The sequence below is a fragment of the Gordionus sp. m RMFG-2023 genome, chromosome 2 (assembly GCF_954871325.1).
Source record: "Gordionus sp. m RMFG-2023 chromosome 2, tfGorSpeb1-WG-v2, whole genome shotgun sequence".
Taxonomy (NCBI): domain Eukaryota; kingdom Metazoa; phylum Nematomorpha; class Gordioida; order Chordodea; family Parachordodidae; genus Gordionus; species Gordionus sp. m RMFG-2023.
This window is the reverse complement of record NC_088776.1, coordinates 62,764,088-62,784,560: the sequence shown is the minus strand read 5'-3', so window position 1 is coordinate 62,784,560 and position 20,473 is coordinate 62,764,088. Positions and strand designations below refer to the sequence as shown.

Sequence of the window (20,473 nt, the reverse complement as noted above, 5' to 3'; positions counted from 1 at the left end):
TTGGCTGATTCTACTATTTTATCTTTCTCCTAACTTTATGTAATCATCTATTGTTATTGATTCGGGTTCAACTAGTTATTCCCCTATTCGTAGTTGGTCGGCTTGTTACCTAGGATTTTTCTTCTACATTCTAAGACAATTTAGCTTGTTGATTTATTATCTTTTCTTAACTTTTCCAGGGTGCGATGGCGGATTCCACTGGTATTACGGCAACACCTGGTATATCTCTGCGTTGTTTTTGACATCCTATTACAGCTGTAGTTTTTTGGCATCTTAATCTAATTGTTGCCACCATATATATATGTATCGTAATATATTTTATTGAAGTAATACCCTGGTGTCCTATACGCTAAGTGAGTACAGAATGATTAATCTGCCATTCCAAAATATAATATCGTCCTCATTTTCTATTTCATCTATTCTTATTCTAAAAGCTTGTAATTATGATTTTGCATATTTGTACCATTTAATATTTTTACTCATTTTAAGATTAGATTTTTTGCGGTTTCTTCTCTTAGTTCTATTCTAGGTAGAGTCAATGTGTCATAAGTAAGATTTACTATATAATTCACTGTTTAATTTTTGCTTGTTAATCTATCATCATTTTTCTCAATTGGATTCCGCGATAATGCATCTAAAATTATATTTTTAGAGCCATTCTTGTACATAATATCGTAATCATATGCGGATAATTTATAGGTCTAACGTAATAATACTTGATTTGTTAAGGAGTTTAAATCTCTGTTACCACCATATATTTTTATTAAAGGTTTGTGGTTAGTTATTATTTTAAACTTAAAATTATGTTAGCAGTGCACATGATAGAAATTAAGGAATCGCCAACATCTGCGAAGGATATGACTACTGGGACGCAAAATTATAATTCATACATTAGAAAATGCGCCCACAAATCTCATTTCATCCTTCCAATGACCGATCAGGGTAACACCACAAGAGTTGAGTTTTCAAAAATTTTATATATATCTCATATTAAGGGGCAATGCTAAGCATTAGACCTTTAAAGGTACTCATTTTAACACTTGGGCCGATATTTAATGCTTAATACATTTTTTAGTTTAATGCTAAACATTATTAATTAATTAAAGTTATTAAACAATATTATTAAGAAAATTTTTTTTAATTAAAACGAGATAGAAAACGAAAAAAATTTAAAAAAGAACTTATAAAATGAACAAATCATTAAAGTGAGTTTGCTCCTCCATATTATGATTAACATTGAAATTTAAATCTTGGTAGTCTATATCAAGTTAGTTTTCCAAATGAGTAATCAGCTTGTCTTGCAACCAGCGTGCCAGATCAATATAGTAAAGTTGGAGATGCGTTACGCCAGTACCCTTCCTTAATCATTCCTAGTATTGCTAAATGAGCCGCTTGGGTCGATTATTAAAAAACAGTCCTATAAAGGTTTTAGCCAAAATAATAATATTTTATGTAAGCCTGAATATTTTACTCATATATGGCATAAAGGTGTTTGGGCCTCTATTTGTCAAAATCTAGAGGCTTTTCATAATACTATTTTGGCTAAAATTTTAATCTGGCCATTTTAAAAGTCCAACCCAAATTCGACCGTCTTAAATATACTAATTAATCCTCCAATCCCAATGATTTTATAATAGAAACTTTAATTATTTTTATAAAAATTCATACATAAATAATAATATTAAGACATATATATATAAAGTCAACACAAAAATTTATATACTGGCAAAAAAAAAATAAATTCCAAATTAAATTAATATAAAGATGAAATGCAGTGTAAAGTATAATCAAAGAGATGACCATAATTTTAATTAAATTACGTGAAGAAATCGCAAAAGAGTATAATGCTATTATATAAAAAATAATAATATACATTTTGAAAACGAAATGTCATATAATTTAAACCCTAACACCAAATACAAGGATTTATAATATATATAAGAAGAAATTATTTAATAATAATAAAAAAAAAAAAAATTAAATAATTAGAATTTGCTGTTTTCTAAGGTTCTCGGGCCACTGTATAAGGAATGAGGGCTCCATGTTGGTTATCGCTGGCAGTTAACTTTAAAACAAATTTGAGAATATAAAGTTTATTTTTTTTAAAAAATTCGTAATAAAAAGGGGGAAAATGAAAAAGCCCAGGGAGATAGGTGCACTTCGAGTGAAAGGACATTTATATTCAACACATTTTATTTTGAAATTGATAAAATCCGAATCTGAACTGAATATTTAATGACAAGAGATATGGACCCAAAAATATTTTTGTTAAGCTTATATAATTAATTTTCTTTTACACATTTATATTAATTATAATATATCTTATAATCTTCTAAAAGATCTTTCCTTTGTGTGGAAAATTATTAGATTAACGAAAACTATTCAATTTATTTTCTCAAATTCTATGTGAAAATCTTTCATCATACCTAACAAAATCATAATAAGTCAAAAAGACTATAATATTTCAATTAGAAAAGTTTAGTAGTAGTTAGATATAACAATGTCATACATCATAGTTTCATTTTTTTACCTTCTTTGTAATTAAAAAGTTAATGTTTTAGGTTGATCTGGTAAGGAAATTATTGAAAAAATATATATTGATATGTCATGAGTAAATTTGATATTTTTGTGCTATTGACTTTGTATGAACTAAAAATTAACATTTCTTAAAACTGTACTAATAATTATTTCTTAAAAAAAGCTTTTGATTCATAATACTCTCAAAACTTTGAAAGACATTAGAGGAGGTAGGTACCCCGATTGTTTTGGTAAGTTTGTTGGAACTAATTTATAAAGATTATTCAATGCATATTATTCATGCTGGCCGCAAATCTCCTAAAATCCTGATAATGAAGGGTTTGAAAAAAGGTTATGTTCTATCACCTCTCCTATTTAACTTTATTATAAATTATATTATTTTAAAAGTTAGAAATTTACATTCGGCTCAGGAGTCCTCAGGAAATTCAAATATTATCGCTCTCGCAGATGATTTATGCCTTGTAGGTAAATCGGTGTCAGATATCCAATCAGTTATTAACTGTATCATTGTAGATGCGGGGCACTTTGGTCTGACATTAAATAAAGAAAAGACGAAAATGATGACATCGTTTTATACTTCTTCGCAGGTGACCCTAAATATTGATGGTAATACGATTACAGAAGCGGATATTCTAAAATATTTAGGGGTCTTATTGCATAAGAAAGGTGGTACAAAGAAAGATCAACACTTTAAATTGAAAACTAGGGTAAAGTACCTTGATGAAGATTTGGTCATCTAGGCAAGTATCTATTCCTTTAAAGACTCTTAAAGTCTTAATATTAGCTTCCTTATACTGTGGTATTGAAACCTGGAACGATAATATATCTGATAATAACAAGATGCAAGTTTTTATAAACAAACGTTTAAGATATTTAACTAGGACCTTTTATCCGCGAAACACTACTAATTACATGTTATGAGCGAGTTGCGATATCCTTCCTATTTATAAAACAATAAAATATAAGAAAATTGAGTTGGTGGGCCATATTTTGAGACACCCCTTGAATAATTTAATTCATCTTATAGATCAATCCCCTGAAGACACTGCTCTTAAACCTTTTTTATTCCATAAAAGCAGTTGGTTTGGGAGAATTTTAAGGTCCTTGATTAAATTAGATTTATTTTGGGATTTCCTAAAGAGAGCTTCGATTGACAGGAAAGTTTTCAAACATATTTTGAGACTCATATATGAACATATGACGAATACATGCTGAGGACTTATATTTCTTGTAAAGGAGTTTCCCAAGGGAATCTATATCATTATTGGTACTAATATCTTACAGTTCAAGCCTCTATTTTAAAGTAATTAAATTGTTTTTAATTATTGGTGATTAAATTGAACAATATTATACAGGATATAAGTTAATTATTAAAGATATGGAATTGTATTTGGTTATTTAGTAAATTGATAATGGCATTTTTAATGTCCCTTATCGAAATATTTAACTTAAATTAATATTTTTTAGACCATTGTATTTGGAAGATTTCCTTTTAAAATGACTTTCTATTTTTATTCTACTTCTCATTATAACTTATTTATATTTCTACTTCCTGCTAATTTTAAATATGCTACTTTATTGGTAGAGGGTTTAGTTCTACTCATAAATTATTTTCTGGGTAATAGGTTTGTCGGTATCCTGAGAAAAAAATCGGCTTAATTAAAAGAAGGATAGGCCTTCATATAATTCACGTTCGCTAATTTTGCGCAGGTCTGTGACTAACGTGCAAGATAAGATAAGATTATTATATAATTTAAATGTTAGCTATACCGGCGCGATAGCCACTCCGATAATCTGCTGTTGTGCATATAAGTGATGCTTCCATTAGACTTTATATGATTTCTTTCTTTTCATTTTCCCACTGTCTGTCGGCAAATTATACTTATTCGTGGAGCTATTGTTTTGATCTTCTTTATAAATGAAGGATTTTCAACGATTGAAAATGGCTGAATTCCAGCTTTAATAAGTTATTAAATCATCTGAAGTGATTTGGGTAGTAGTCTGAGGTCTCTTGGCAAAATTTATTAATGGACGATTAGCCTAGTCCAATATTTTCTTTAATATATTTATTCTCCTTCCCCTTTTTTATTTTCATTAACAGTGTTTGATGTTTTCTCTTATAATTTAAAATTAGAATTTTAACCATTTATTTAGTGTCTATACCCTTAATTATTTTACAATGTTGCAAGTTGAGGTAATGCTAATTTTTTGGGAAACATGACAATTATATACTATCAAGGGATTAGGTTTATTTATTATTATTTTAAAATATGCTCTATAAATTGGCCATGGAAAAACAATGTCTGAACTTGTTGATGCTTCATTGAATTTTTACAATTTCCTCTTCATCCTTATTAATATTATCTAAAATAAATTTTATAAAATTAGCATGATATTATAAAATTAACCAATTCCAAATTGAAAGTAAGAATAGCAGATTCCTTGAGATGGATTTTTAATATCAAAATTTGTATGGTGTATTGATAAACTCGAACATTATATTTAATGAATATTTATATATATTTTTTTATGTATAAGTTTTAATATTTTATATATATATAATTTTTTAATATATATATAAATATATGCTCATATGAAATAAAATAAATTTTGCATAAAGTATATCAAAATGTATCTTAAAAAGTATCTATAAACAAATACCGATACATCTTAAATAATATGATACAGATACTCTTTTTAAAAAAAAATGTATCTAGATATAGATACCACATTTTTATATCTAAATACTTTAAAAACTCTGTTTTTTTAACGTTTCTTAGAAACTCTGAAAGAAATTCGCCAAGTAATTTGCGGATTATTAGGCCAAAAATTTAATATTTGGATTTCCTCATTCTTATAGAGCTATCCTTATTTAACATTATCATCCATAAAAAAAATCAGATGTTATTTTATAAATTATACATTAAATATTATATTTCCTATTTCCCGATGTGGGGATCGTATTTATACCCTGCGTTATCTATTCCAAGTTGATCAGCTAAAGCTTTAAGATATTAGCAAATTTTTTTGATTAAGTGTTTATATTAAATGGGTCTCGATTTTCCTGGTCTCCCATAAATATATTTGTAAATAATTTGGGGTTTGTTTTTTTTTTACTAATAAGCACACGTTGTTATCATTGAAAGTCCCTTCTGAAAAATTGATGCTTTCAACAGTAAAAACTCCCTTGTATGGTGCAGTAACAGCGCTTCTAGTAATGGTCGTACCAGCAATATCTAAAGGGACATCTCTGGTTAAAGTTGTGGCTTGTATTACTACGTCGCCATTATTGTCAACCACGATTACGCTAACTTATGTTTGAAAAAAATATATTTTTGGATATTAACTAATCCTTCCATATTACAATTAACTTCTATTAAAAAAATATTAGTTGAATTGATAATGCTGGAGATGAGTTTGGAACAGTTTAAAAGGAAATTTTAAATTTTAGAAAATAAAAATAAATATTTGTTTATATGATAGTAAAAAAAAGAGAAATTACGAGAATATAAATAAATTAATAGAGCTTATGGAGATAAATATACATATAAATTACTAAGAAGTTCGTGTCAGCAAAAAAAAAAATCAAAAGATGACAAGATTAAACATTTGGAAAATATAGGAAAATAAAATAAAATATTTTACATTTTAGATATTATACATTAAATGGAAATATGGAAAAATATTATCCTTTAAAAAGTAATAAAGAATTATAAAAAAAAAAAAATTCAAAAATTTAGATTTGAAATAAAGGCGATTGTGTAATTATGGTTATACATGTCGTAATTTTTAAAGGGAAACCCCCCCCCCCCCCAGACCAATACCCATCAAAACCAAGAATAAAGACTTTCATTCAAACCATATTAAAATTAGCTTTTATTTGATACCCATATCAAAAAAATTATCTTTTACACCGCGCTCCCACCCCCATCCTCCCCAGACCAAGTCATACCCATAAAGACCAAGAATGAAGATTCAAACCATATTAAAAATAGCTTTTATTTCCCATATCTTGATAAAAATATTTTCGATTCCCCACTAGACCCGCCCATTATGGAAGAGAGATTAACCTCCAGTTGAATAGAACTTTTGATTAGGTATCGATTGATACCCTATATTAGACAAGTCTTATATCATAAGGCCAATGAAAAACTGGATTGAAAATTAATGAATAACAATAAAATTAAAAAACGCAACGAAAAGCGTGGAAAACGCTTTTAAAATAAGATTCCTAGTATTATCGTTCCTTAACTTAAAACTCTAATTTTTTTAGTTATCCCTTTTAACCCTGCGAAGATACCGGATAGTCATGATCCCTTTAAAAATTACGACATGTATAATCGAACTAAGATAGATTTCAAAAAAAATGGTATGAAAAATTCAAAAAAAGTTTAAAAAATACGAATTTGATGTTCAAAAAAAGTGATAAAAAGCATTGTGAAAAAGAAAAGTGCGCTAGAGATATATACTAAATTTGAGCTGTATTTTCAATAATTGAAAATGCCTGAAAATAGTGAATAAAATTGTATTATAAATTTAAGAATTAATTTAAGAGAAAGAAGAAAAAAGATAAGAAAAGAAAAGTATTTTTCATGATATGATGTTTTAGGGAAGGAATTGATGGAAGAATTTGTGAACTTAAAGACAAAAAGATTAAGAACAAGTTAGGATTTAAAAAAAACAATATAATATAATAAATATCTCGGCAGAAGCCAACTTGTCGCGGAAAACGCGTGAGTCTAAGATCAGTAGATATCATTAGAAGAGATCTTTAGAAACCTAGCAGCCGAAGCTAAAATAAATTTTCAAGAATTTCATGCTGGTACTAGAAGAGACAAAAATTGGAAAATGGAGATTAGAATTAATCCGTTTACTCTAGCGATCGTGAATTGGTTAAAAACAATCTACGCTTAACAGTTATCGTCAATCGTTTTCTTACATAGACAAAGCGCTATTAATTTACGAGAGATCGTTAGAAACAAGCAAAAGAAGTAGGGATAAATTGTCAAGAGATTTATGATGGTTCTAGAAGAAACAATAATTGAATGGACTAGAATTATCGTGAATCGTTTACAAGCGATCGTCAATCGCTTGCAGAGATAAAAAATCATTTTCCAACATAGAAGCTAGGGTAAATCGTCAAGAATTTTAATCTGTTATTAAGGAAAAAAATTTTAAATGAAATAAAGCCGTGATCCTATACAAGTAATCGTTACAAGCTATGATAACTCAAAGGAGAGCCTTCATTGGAATTTCTAGGACACAAAGGATCAACCCAATATATGATTAAAAACAAAGACATTGGGTAAAAATAAATATTTAATGGAGATACAAGATCATTCAAGTAGATATTGGGAGTGAAATTTGGCTTTTTAAATTAATTAGAAGGGGCGTTGTAAGTGAATGTTATTATTTATTTAAATTTTAATGTATAAATAGAGAGATAGATTCTTATGATGTTAATTTTGATGAATGCTGTTGTAGATAATTAAAAATATATACATATATTAAAAAAATGAAATCAAAAAAATTTTATGTATAAAAAAACAATTTCATTTACTATCTTTAAAGTAAGGAGGTGCCTTAGAATTTGATGCTAATCCTTGAATAATTAGATAAGTGGCGAAACAGTCATAAGTAACTGCTGATCCAAGTTCATCTCTAAAACAGGGACCATTTATCGCTCCCGATACTAGAAATTTTTATATTTTTATTTTATATATAAAAAAATTATTTAGTAAGATTTATAATATAAGATAATAATACCACTTTAACAACCATTCTCATAAAATTTAGTAGGGAGGAATAGGGATGTGGGAAGGGGTTATGGCTGACGCTGAACAAATTGTAAAATGCACTCATTGTTGAAAAAAGAGTGTCACCTTTAGGAAGTAATTTTTAAAAAATAATACGTTAGGTCTTTATCAGAACTGAAACAGCCTTTGTTTTTTTTGCGTAATGTTACCAGCAATTTTTTGCCATTTTATTTTCCGAAAACGAAGGATATTAACTTGCCAAAATTAATTTATATATATCCGGGAAATATGTTCATTTTTAAAAACATTATTATTGTCGAGTGCGTTGATAAATTTTAATTTTAAAAAAGAAGTTGTAAGAGTATATTTTTTATTTATTGATACGTTACCTCTTTGCGAATTTACGAAAGTAAAGTTACTAACAATGCAATCCATTAGTGTATTTGTTACGCACCCACATATAACTGTTTCTGTATGATGAAATAATAATAGAATTAATCACATTGTCATTGTATATTAAATTAAGAATTTTTTTTATAATATATATTAAGAAAATGTTTCCTAATATGTTAAAGGATATGACTTCCTTGTGCGTTTATATAAAGATATAAAATTTAACCGATGAGAACTTACCTACGCGATGCATGAAGAATAATTTCGATATAAATATGAGAAAGAAAGTCGACAGAAATTTCGATTTGCATTTATCCATTTTGTTACTCTATTTTTGAAAAAATAGCAAATTAATTTAATTTAATTTAATATTTTTTATTTTAAAAAAAAATAATTTTTAATCGGTTAATATCGATAGTGATCGAAGATTGGTATTTTATATAGTTTCAGTTAAACCTTGGAAGAAATATCTAATTTCTTAAAAGGGTAACTTTGAAATTTATAATATTAAAATAAGGGAGAGATGAAAAACAAAACCTTATAAAACCTTGTAAAATCAAGGTTAAGTTTAACACTTTTTTTTTATTTATGATGTAAATTGTAACCTCTACGTTATGTTCATTTATGTTTTTTTTAAAAACAAAAAAAAAACTATATTTAATTTGTAATATATATCCAAGAAAAGTGTCTTAATCTCATTTCATTTTATTTTTTATGAGGAAGTCGTGTTCATGTTAAGCCTTCTTGGATAAGTAGTTTTAACTGGGTAAATATTATTTTTCCGGCATAAACTCGAAAATTGACTGATATATAAAATTTAAAAAAAAAAAACTGAGACCATTTCTATACTGAAAAATTGAAAATCAAATGATACCCTGGCCCTTTTCATTTTCATTTTGAAGAGAAGAGAAGAGAAGAGAAGAGAAGAGAAGAGAAGAGAAGAGAAGAGAAGAGAAGAGAAGAGAAGAAAAGAGAAGAGAAGAGAAGATGTTACCATTCTGGGTGGCATCTAAATTTTGAATAAGTGAACGAATATAGTTTTGTGTGGGAAAAAAAAAGAAATTAAATTTGTGTTACATTAATAAATTATTTTATTATTATCTAATTTCTGACATGTTATAACTGTATTTGGAGCTTTACAGTCACAACGAGAATCTCTGACATGTACCGATAACCCCCCCCCCTTCCCTCATCACTCACAAGTTAGCGCGAAATTCAAAAATACAGCGGATTTTGTATAACTTATACAGAGAATTCCCGCTAACCGTGAACGACCAGGATAATCTAAATCGGATAAGAGTGTTTGGTCGATAATCCAAACAAAACTTAAGAAACATTATAATTTAGGCGAGTTGGTTGGTTTCGAAGAATTTGGATTAAAAATTTTAAGTACGCGACCTTAATATTCTAAAATTAAAGACCCTGCGAAGTCGAACCTTTTTAAAGTATAAAAATTATAACGGCCGCGGTAAATTCGTCATTAAAAGGGGTTTGGCCCGACTCCCAGGGATTAGATTTAAAAATTTTGGGCCGGACCTGACAATTTATATATTTAAAAAGCAAATTCGCGTGTTTTAAATGTTGGAACTATATTAGTTAAATTAAATTTTATAAAATGGGTATGACTAAATACTGTCTTGCTAAACTGACTTGCTAAACTGTCTTGCTAAAAAGCAATTAATCATATTTAATCATAATTTGATGATATAATATCTTTTAAAAAAAAATTTTTCAAAAACGTTTTTTTTATTTTACATAAATCAATTTTTAATTAATTAAAAAATTGATATTAAATATAAAATAATTTAAAATTCTATTTTTACTTAATATTATTGGAAAATAAATATATTTACTAGCTTATTATAACTTACATTTTATTTTTCAGTTACAAAATTTAACAGATTTATATCCATAAGATGGCGTTAAATACATAAATATGAAAAAATATTCTTAGGAAACCAGAATAAATATAGGATAGCGCTTTTTTTGTATTTGGGTGTAAATACCTGTGAAAAACCTTAAAAAAAATTTAAAAAATAGAGGTTTCTTTGAGATTTAATTAATGAGTAGGTTTAGAAGCGAAAAATAGTAGAAAGTTTGTAAGGAACATATTGCTGGCGTTATTGATCAAAATCTCTTCATTTTTGGTTTATACATGTATATTTAGGTGTTAAACATTATCCTAAAAAATATTTTGTAAATATTATGATTTGACCGAATGCCGAGCTTAAAACCGACCAATTACTAAATATTCGATCGACCAAATTTGGTGTTAATATTATTTGGAAAATAATCATTTTTGGTTTATTTATCTATAAATACGTGCAAATCATTATCCCAAAAAATATTTTGAAAATATCGTGATTTGACCGATAACCGATTTGAAACCGAAATACTGTCTTGCTGGCGTTATACATAGAAAATCTCTTCATTTTTGGTTTATACGTGAACAATAACGTGTTAAGCATTATCCTCGTCGAGCAAAGCGACGGTGAGCAAATATGCTCCCTCATGTTCATTATTCCCAAGAGCAACGGATCACCCAGAGTTATAGTGACTTCTCCGAAGTCTCAAAAAACTTCCTTCATTATCCGTTTAGACTCAAATCTCTTCCTTTGATGTCTACCAAGCTCGATCAAGCGACATTCGCCTGTAAAATCGATATCCGCTCTGCCTTTTTCTCTATTCCTTTGGCGACACAAGTAAGGAAATTCTTTGGATTCAAATTCAACAATGTTAACTATGCCTAACGAGTGCTCCCTATGGGCGCTTCATTTAGCCCCTACTGCCTCTAATCTATTATCCTGGACGCATGTGTTACAACGGTTAGGAAAGCTAACTACAATGTTTACTTGGACGACATCTTGATTTATGGCATAAATGAAAACGACGTGAAATGGTCTACGCGTTCTCTTCGCTGCACCCTTGAAGGATGGGGCCTGCAAATTGCCCCCGAAAAGTCAGTTCTGAACCAGACGTCAACCATTACCTATCTAGGAGTCCCCATTGACTTAACCAACAAAACGGTTTCGGCGGACACGGACGAAGGCTCAAAAAATGCCTAGACGTTTTCAGACAGCACTCATATCAACACCTTCAAATCGGACAAGAACTAGCAGCAAGAGTCCTAGGAGTGGTTAACCACTACGCGTATACCATCACTGTTATGTCCCGCCTGTTTTCCCCTTACTACGTTACTATGAACGAGGGACGACTGGCACCAATAGTGGACACCTGCCTCGCGTTTAAGAAAACTAATACCATCATCGATGCGCTAGCTTCCCCCTTGTCCTTATATTACTACGCTAATTCCCCAGTGTACGTCGACGCCTTTAATTCCCACATAGGGGTAAACTACTGGGAAGTAGATAACCTATCTGTCGCGTACAGTGAAGCATGCCTACTATTCAATATCCCAATAAAAAATAAAATTATAAGTGATTTATGGACTAACAACAATTGTGAGTCCATGAATCATGTATTTAAAAGTTATACAAATTGGCAATCAAGTAATTTAATTAATTTAATTAATTTAATTTATATAATATATAATAAAGTACAAATACAAGAAAAAGATCTCGAAAGAGCTTTGATAGGAAAAGGATAATATTATTTGGTTGAGGGGTATAAGTCATTCATCAATTTGGGAGAAATTTAGTGAGGAAGATAAAAAAAAAGAGGTAAAAAAATTTAATAAAAGGAAGTAAAAAACGGGAAAGAGAAAATGTCATGTCATCATGCGGGGAATTAATACTTTTAAAGCCTAAAAATTCTAAAAAACCATGTCAAAAAATTAGAATAAAAAAAAATAGAACAGTATCAATAAAAAAAATTAAAATTGAAAAATAATAAGGCCCTAAACGTCGTACTCTTTTTCATATATATCAAATCAATTTTTTAATTTTACAATAGATTTTTGTATCGAAACAATGCTTCATCCTAATCATAGTTTTAAAAAAAAATTTATTCACATCGCATGCAAATATTAATTTTTTTTTAATTTTTATTCATATCGTCACAAATACCAAATTTTTTAAATATTAATTTTTGTAACTTTTATTCATTCATATCGTCACAAATACCAAATTTTTTTTAAATTTTTTTATTGACATCGCATACAAATATTAATTATTTTTAATATTTATTCATATCATCACAAATACCAAATTTTTTAAATATATTTTTGTAACTTATATTCTTTCATATCGTCACAAATACCAAATTTTTTTTAAATATTTTTTTTTTACATTGCATAATTTAATTGATTATTCATAATTTCTATTTTGTTAAATATTTTTTAAAATATATGAGGAAATGATGATATATATAGATGAAAATACTAGGGATATCTGATCCTCGTTTAATTATATTTATTTTTCGCTTTTGTTTTTGGTATAATAATTGTATCAAATGTCTTTTATCGACATTAATTTAATAAAATTATATTTTATTTTTTGGATTAATATGATATTATATAATAGATAAAAAATAAAATATTTTTAAGATAAAGAATTTTCTATGGATAACGCCAGCAAAGCAGTATTTCGGTTTCAAATCGGTTATCGGTCAAATCACGATATTTTCAAAATACTTTTTGGGATAATGATTTGCACGTATTTATAGATAAATTAACGAAAAATGAACATTTTCCAAATAATATTACTAGCAAATTTGGTAGATCGAATATTTAGTAAGTGGTCGGTTTTAGGCTCGGCATTCTGTCTAATCATAATATTTTCAAAAAATTAAATAGGATAATGCACAACACGTTATTGTTCACGTATAAACCAAAAATGAAGAATTTTCTATGTATAACGCCAGCAAGACAGTATTTAGTCATTGGGCCGGTTTCAAATCGGTTTTCTGTCAAATCACGATATTTATAAAATAATTTTTGGAATAATGATTTGCACGTATTTAAAGATAAATAAACCAAAAATTATTATTTTCCAAATAATATTAACACCAAATTTGGTCGATCGAATATTTAGTAATTGGTCGGTTTTAAGCTCGGCATTCGGTCAAATCATAATATTTACAAAATATTTTTTAGGATAATGTTTAACACCTAAATATACACGTATAAACCAAAAATGAAGAGATTTTGATCAATAACGCCAGCAATATGTTCCTTACAAACTTTCTATTATTTTTCGCTTCTAAACCTACTAATTAATTAAATCTCAAATAAACTTCTATTTTTAAAATTTTTTTTAGGTTTTTCACATGTATTTACACCCAAATACAAAAAAAGCGCTATCCAATATTTATTCTGGTTTCCTAAGAATATTTTTTCATATTTATGTATTTAACGCCCTCTTATGGATATAAATTTGTTAAATTTTGAAAAATAAAATATAAGTTGTAATAAGCTAGTAAATATATTTTTTTTCCAATAATATTAAGTAAAAATAGAATTTTAAATTATTTTATTTTTAATATCAATTTTTTAATTAATTAAAAATTGATTTATGTAAAATAAAAAAAAATGTTTTTGAAAATTTTTTTTTTAAAAGATATTATATCATCAAATTATGATTGATTATGATTAATTGCTTTTTAGCAAGACAGTTTAGCAAGACAGTATTTAGTGATACCGAAATTAAATTTTATAAAATCATTATTATTTTTAAAAAATAAAAAATAAATACAGAGGGAATGTGAATCAATATGTTTTAATTTTTTTTCCAGCAAATTGTGTAATTTTTTTATTTTTTTACAAATTTAAATCATTTTTTTTTGAAGTAATTGTTGAACTATCTATCTTTTGGTCAACTATAAAATAGCGTAGCCCTATTTTTATCCAGAAAATATTCTGATCAATCTTCAAGTTGAGGCTCGACTACAACTTTTTGAGTTTAGAAATCTTGATTAGTTAGGTAATTTAGCAACACTAAACATTTTTTTTATAGCTCGTTTTAAATAAATTTGGAAAATAGGATTTTTTTATTACCAAGAAATATATTCTAATCATGTTTGGAAATACACCTACCTCATGAAATTGTGAAAACAATTTTGCTGTTTTAACCTTTGAGTCAATTATAATAATTATATAATGGAAAAACTATCTTAAATTCTTATAGGTATCAAAAGTTCTTGGTGAAATTCTAGGGTAGGTGTTCCAAACAATGATGGAATACATGTCCGGTATAATCAGATTTTTAAATTTTCTTAGAAACACGCACAAAAAAATTGATTTTAAAAGTTGAAAAAAACAACCCATTTCCGGGAAAAAAACACATTTACTTCGTATATAATATATATATATATAAATTACTAATTATTATAATTATAATAATTTTCTCGACTTTTATTATAACATCGCATTTGCAATTACTAAACAATACAAGTTCTCATCGCTTAAATAATTTTATTAATAATCGTTAATTCAAAAAAAAATTTCATCAAAATTACATATTCAAATTTTATCTTTCTTCTCCCTTCACCTCCAAACATAGTGAATCTCCTCATTTTTCGTAAAATTTTATAACATACATACAGTAGTGATCGGCATCGGGTCAATTTTTCAAACCCGGCCCGAACCCGAAATTTTTCTTTAAAAAAATTAACCGGCCCGTCCCGGCCTGACCATTTAAATATAGAAATTAATTTCTACGATTACTCAAGCTAATTACTTTGGGTAGTCCATTAGACTTAGATACTCTCTTAAAAAAGATCTACGACTACTCAAGCTAATTACTTTGGGTAGTCCATTAGACTTAGATACTCTCTTAAAAAAGATCTACGATTACTCAAGCTAATTACTTTGGGTAGTCCATTAGACTTAGATACTCTCTTAAAAAAGATACCTTGGCATATTTAAATGAAGAAATAAATGAGAATGATAATAGGTAATAAATAGATAATCGGTATTGTGGGGGGTGGTGGTCTTTTACAAGAGCGCGTAGGAAAATTTTTATCGTGATCTTGGATTTCCCTTGACTAAAGAAATAAATGGCTTAGTGGATAAACACAAAATATACTAAATTTGGGAATGGATAATTTATTGGTTTATTAATTAATATAAAATTAAATTTATGATGTTGTTTTATCAAAATATGAATATTTAAAATAAATTAGTTACAAAATATGTGCAACTTTGTAATTATAACAAAACAAAAAAATACTAAAGAAAATTTCAGCATTTCTTTTGTTCCGTACCTGTAGGGTTAACATTTTAACTTGATTACAGAATGTACATTAAAATATATCACTATCATTATCACTATTATTTTCATTATTATAATGTAAATTTTTATAACGCGGTTAAAACTAATTTTAAATTTGAATTTAAAGATAATATGTTATTTAGGCCGTGTCCCCTAGGTTGGCTTAATACTTAATAGCTGTATAGTAATCGACATAATAGCCAAAAAAAACAACAAAAAGGTGGAGAATAAAATATGAAACTTAGGGAATATGGTAAGAAAAATAATGCCACCAAATTACTTAAAATGAGCCAACATAACTTTTTTATACTTAAAAAAAACAATTTAAAATATCCAAATTATGCCGACCCAAAATTTAATTTTTCTTTTAAATTTTAAAATGTTTAATATTTGATGTTTGAATCGAAGATGGTATTTATGTAGTTGTTTCAGTGTTAAACCTTGGAATATAATATCCAATTTGGTAGAAACGTTAATTTGTTTTTTTGAGGGGTTAAAAAAAATTATCTTGTATTTTTGGTGTAATTGTAAACTTAGATGTTATGTTCATATTTTTTTTTTAATAAAAAAAAACTATTTAATTTTGTAATATATATCCAAAAATAATAGTTATAATTATATATTTGAGATCTGCAAAAAGTAGGCCGAGTCGAGTCGGGCCATAGAATTTATATATCTAAATTTATCAATTTTATATTGAATTTTTTTTTGTGTAAATAAAAATATTTGATTTTATTTATAGAAACTAAACGACATATAACATATGTCCTTTATTTTGAGTAATTATAAAAAATTAGTTTATACATTTAAATAAGTACAAGCGAGCAGGTAAATTTTCTTAAAAAAAAAATTTCGGGTTCGGGCAGGGCTGGCAAAACTTTTTAGAAAAAGTTTCGGTTTCGGGTTCGGGTTCGGGCCGGGCCGGGTTTTAAAAATTTTGTTTGATGAAGATCACTATTACATATATCATTTTATTTTTCAGGAGGGAGTCACTGTCATGTTAAGGTTTAGCCCGAGTGGTTCTGTCTGGGTAAAAAAAAATCTCAAAATTAACTGATATATAAAATTTTTTAAAAAAATACTGAAACCATTATTATTATCGAAAAATTTTCAAATTAAAGCAAATAACCCACAAAATGTTAGCTTGGTAACTAAATTTTGAATATTTAAAAGTCCGCCAAAGGCTGTAAATTTTTTTATATATGAATTTTACAAAGGTTCGTTACATTTTTCATATATTATATCTCTAATTTTTTTTTCCCCCGATTTCCATAACCGTTTTATATAACAATTGTTGATATCTGTATTGTACATTTGTTTAATTGATCATATCATATATAACTAGCGAAAATTTTTTTTTTGTTAATTTTACTAATATTATTTGTAGATTTCAATATTTCAATTAGGTCAGCTCTTAAATTCAAAGAATATATCATATTATAATTTATTATAGTGTAAAACAAAATCATCGTTTTAATGCGCGAGCTGTATATTATAGATCTGAGAAATTAATAATGTTGAGTTAATGCAAATTTGATGTTATCAGTGACATATATAATACCTAAACTGACGATCATAAAAGTGTACATCGATGCAAATCAGCTGGAGACGCCATCTTGGTTACACTAATCATAATTTAAAATTTTAAACGAAAGGCCTAATTTATTCCCATATCTGATGCAAACTTTATAAAGAATTACCGGATTATCAATTTAAATAGTAGTTTTTTTTTAACAATGAAAATAATTATTATATGTGTTTACCAAAATGGCGGGTCCAGCTGATTTACTATTTAATGACGGTTTTTTTTCCGGGAATGGGTTGTTTTTTTTTTCAACTTTAAAATCAATTTTTTGAGCGCGTTTCTAAAAACATTTAAAAATCTGATTATATCGGACATGTATTCCATCATGTTTGGAATACCTCCCTTACGAATTTTACCATGAACTTCTGAACCCATTATAATTTATAATAGTTTTTCCATTATATATCTATAGCAAATGACTCAAAGGTTAACCGCAAAATTGTTTTCACCATTTCCTGAGATAGGTGTATTTCCAAACATGACAGAATATATTATCTTGGTTAAAAAAAAAATCCTATTTTTAAATTTATTTAAAACGAGCTATAAATGTTAAATTGCCTAACTTCTCCATTGTGTCTTATCACTAAAAAATTGTAAGCTTCTAAGTCAAGCCTCAACTCGAAGATTGTTTAGAATATTTCGGGAAAAAAATATGGCTACGCTATTTTATAGTTGAGTAAAGATAGATAGTTCAACAATTACTAAAAAAAATGATTTAAATTTGTCAAAAAAATATATAACACAATTGCTGGGAAAAAGTAAAAACATATTGATTCATTCCCTTTGTAATTTTTTTTTCCAAAATAATTAATATGATTTTATAAAATTTAATAAATTAAGTAATATAGTTCCAATTAATCCGGTTAATTAGTTGATAATTAAAATAGGCAAATTTGTTTTTTAAATATATAAATTGTCGGGTCCGGCCCGAAATTTTTCAAATTTATTCCCTCTGGGAGCGGCCGGCCGTTATAATTTTTATACCTTAAAACGTTCGACTTTGCAGCTCTTCAAATTTAGAATATTGAGGGTCGCGTCCTTAAAATTTTTATCCCTTCGAAACCAACCAACCCACCTATATAATGTTTTTTAGATTATCCTGGTCGTTCACGGTTAGCGGGAATTCTCTGTTAAGGTTATACAAAATTTGCTGTTTTTTAAATTTCGGGCTGACTTGTGAGTAAGGGGTAGGTTAAGGAGTCGGTCCATGTCAGAGATTCTCGTTGTGACTGTAAAGCTTCATATACAGTTAAAACATGTCAAGAAATTAAATTAAATAATAAATTAATTCATTTATGTAATACAAATTTAAATTCCATTTTTTTCCCCACAAAACTATATTCATTCACTTAAATATATTCTTCTCTTCTCTTCTCTTCTCTTCTCTTCTCTCTCTCTTCTCTTCTCTTCTCTTCTCTTCTCTTCTCTTCTCTCTCTTCTCTTCTCTTCTCTTCTCTTCTCTTCTCTTCTCTCTCTCTCTTCTCTTCTCTTCTCTTCTCTCTCTCTTCTTCTTCTCTTCTCTTCTCTTCTCTCTCTTCTCTTCTCTTCTCTTCTCTTCTCTTCTCTTCTCTTCTCTTCTCTTCTCTTCTCTTCTCTCTCTCTTCTTCTTCTCTTCTCCTCTTCAAAATAAAAATGAAAATGAAAATGGGCCAACGTATTATTTGATTTTCAATTTTTCAGTATAGAAATGATCTCAGTTTTTTTTTTAAATATCATATACCAGTCAATTTTCGAGTTTATGCCGGAAAAATAATTTTTACTCAGTTAGAACTACTTATCCAAGAAGCCTTAACATGACACGACTTCCTTATGAAAAATAAAATGAAATGTATCACTTTTTTTGGATACATATTACAAATAAAATATAGTTTTTTTTATTTTTAAAAAAACATAAATGAACATAACACATAGGTTACAATTTACATCATAAATAAAAAAAAAGTGTTAAACTTAACCTTGATTTTACAAGGTTTTATAAGGTTTTGTTTTTCATCTTTCCCTTATTTTAATATTATTAATTTCAAAATTATCCATTTAAGAAATTGGATATTTTTTCCAAGGTTTAACTGAAACTATATAAAATACCATCTTCTATCATTATCAATATTAACCAATTAAAAATTTATTTTTTTAATTAATTTGCTATTTATATATATTTAAAAAAATAATAAAGTAACAAAATGGAAATCCAAACCGAAATTTCTGTCGACTTTCTTTCTCATATTTATATCAAAATTATTTTTCATGCATCGCGTAGGTAAATTCTCATCAATTAAATTTTTTTATATCTTTATATAAACGCATATCATTCCAGGAAGTCATATCCATCAACATATTTGGGCACATTTACTTAATATATATTATAAAAAAAAAATATTAAAATAAATTCTTAATTTAATATACAATGAGTAAAACTATTATTATTTAATCATACAGAAACCGATGAGTGTGTGTGCGCAGCAAAAACACCCATGGATTGCATTGTTAGTAACTTTACTTTCGTAAATTCGCAAAGAGGTAACGTAACAAAAATCCAAAATATACTCTTACACTTCTTTTTTAAATTAAAAATTTATGGACGCTCTTGGCAATAATAATGTTTTTAAAAATGACCATATTCCCGGATATATATAAATTAATTTTGGCAAGTTAATATCCTTCGTTTGGGAAAATACAATGAAAAAAATTGCTGATAACATTACGCAAAAAAAACGAAGGCGGTTTCAGTTCTGATAAAGACCTAATGTATTATTTTTTAAAAATTACTTCCTAAAGGTGACACTCTTTTTTCAACAATGAGTGCATTTTACAATTTGTTCAGCGTTAGCCATAACCCCTTCCCACATATCTATTCCTCCCTACTAAATTTTATGAGAATGGTTGTAACTTATATTATAAATATTTTATTTATTAATAATTCCCTAAAATATTTTTATATATAAAACAAAAATATAAAAATTTCTAGTATCGGGAAGGATAAATGGTCCTTGTTTTAGAGATAAACTTGTACCGGTAGTTTTTCACGACTGTTT

At 27.4% G+C, this 20,473-nt stretch overlaps 1 protein-coding gene across 1 annotated transcript; it reads right to left on the bottom strand.

Annotated features, from left to right (window-relative positions):
* Window positions 1-1,919: 1,919 nt before the first annotated feature.
* Window positions 1,920-9,001, bottom strand: LOC135925320 (uncharacterized). The gene is made up of 5 exons (XM_065460584.1): window positions 8,928-9,001; window positions 8,684-8,764; window positions 8,099-8,230; window positions 5,656-5,849; window positions 1,920-2,065 (listed from the first exon to the last, which is right to left on the bottom strand). The coding sequence occupies exons 1-5, from the start codon at window positions 8,938-8,940 to the stop codon at window positions 2,003-2,005; spliced, it is 483 nt and encodes a 160-aa protein (XP_065316656.1). The 5' UTR covers window positions 8,941-9,001; the 3' UTR covers window positions 1,920-2,002.
* Window positions 9,002-20,473: the final 11,472 nt, after the last annotated feature.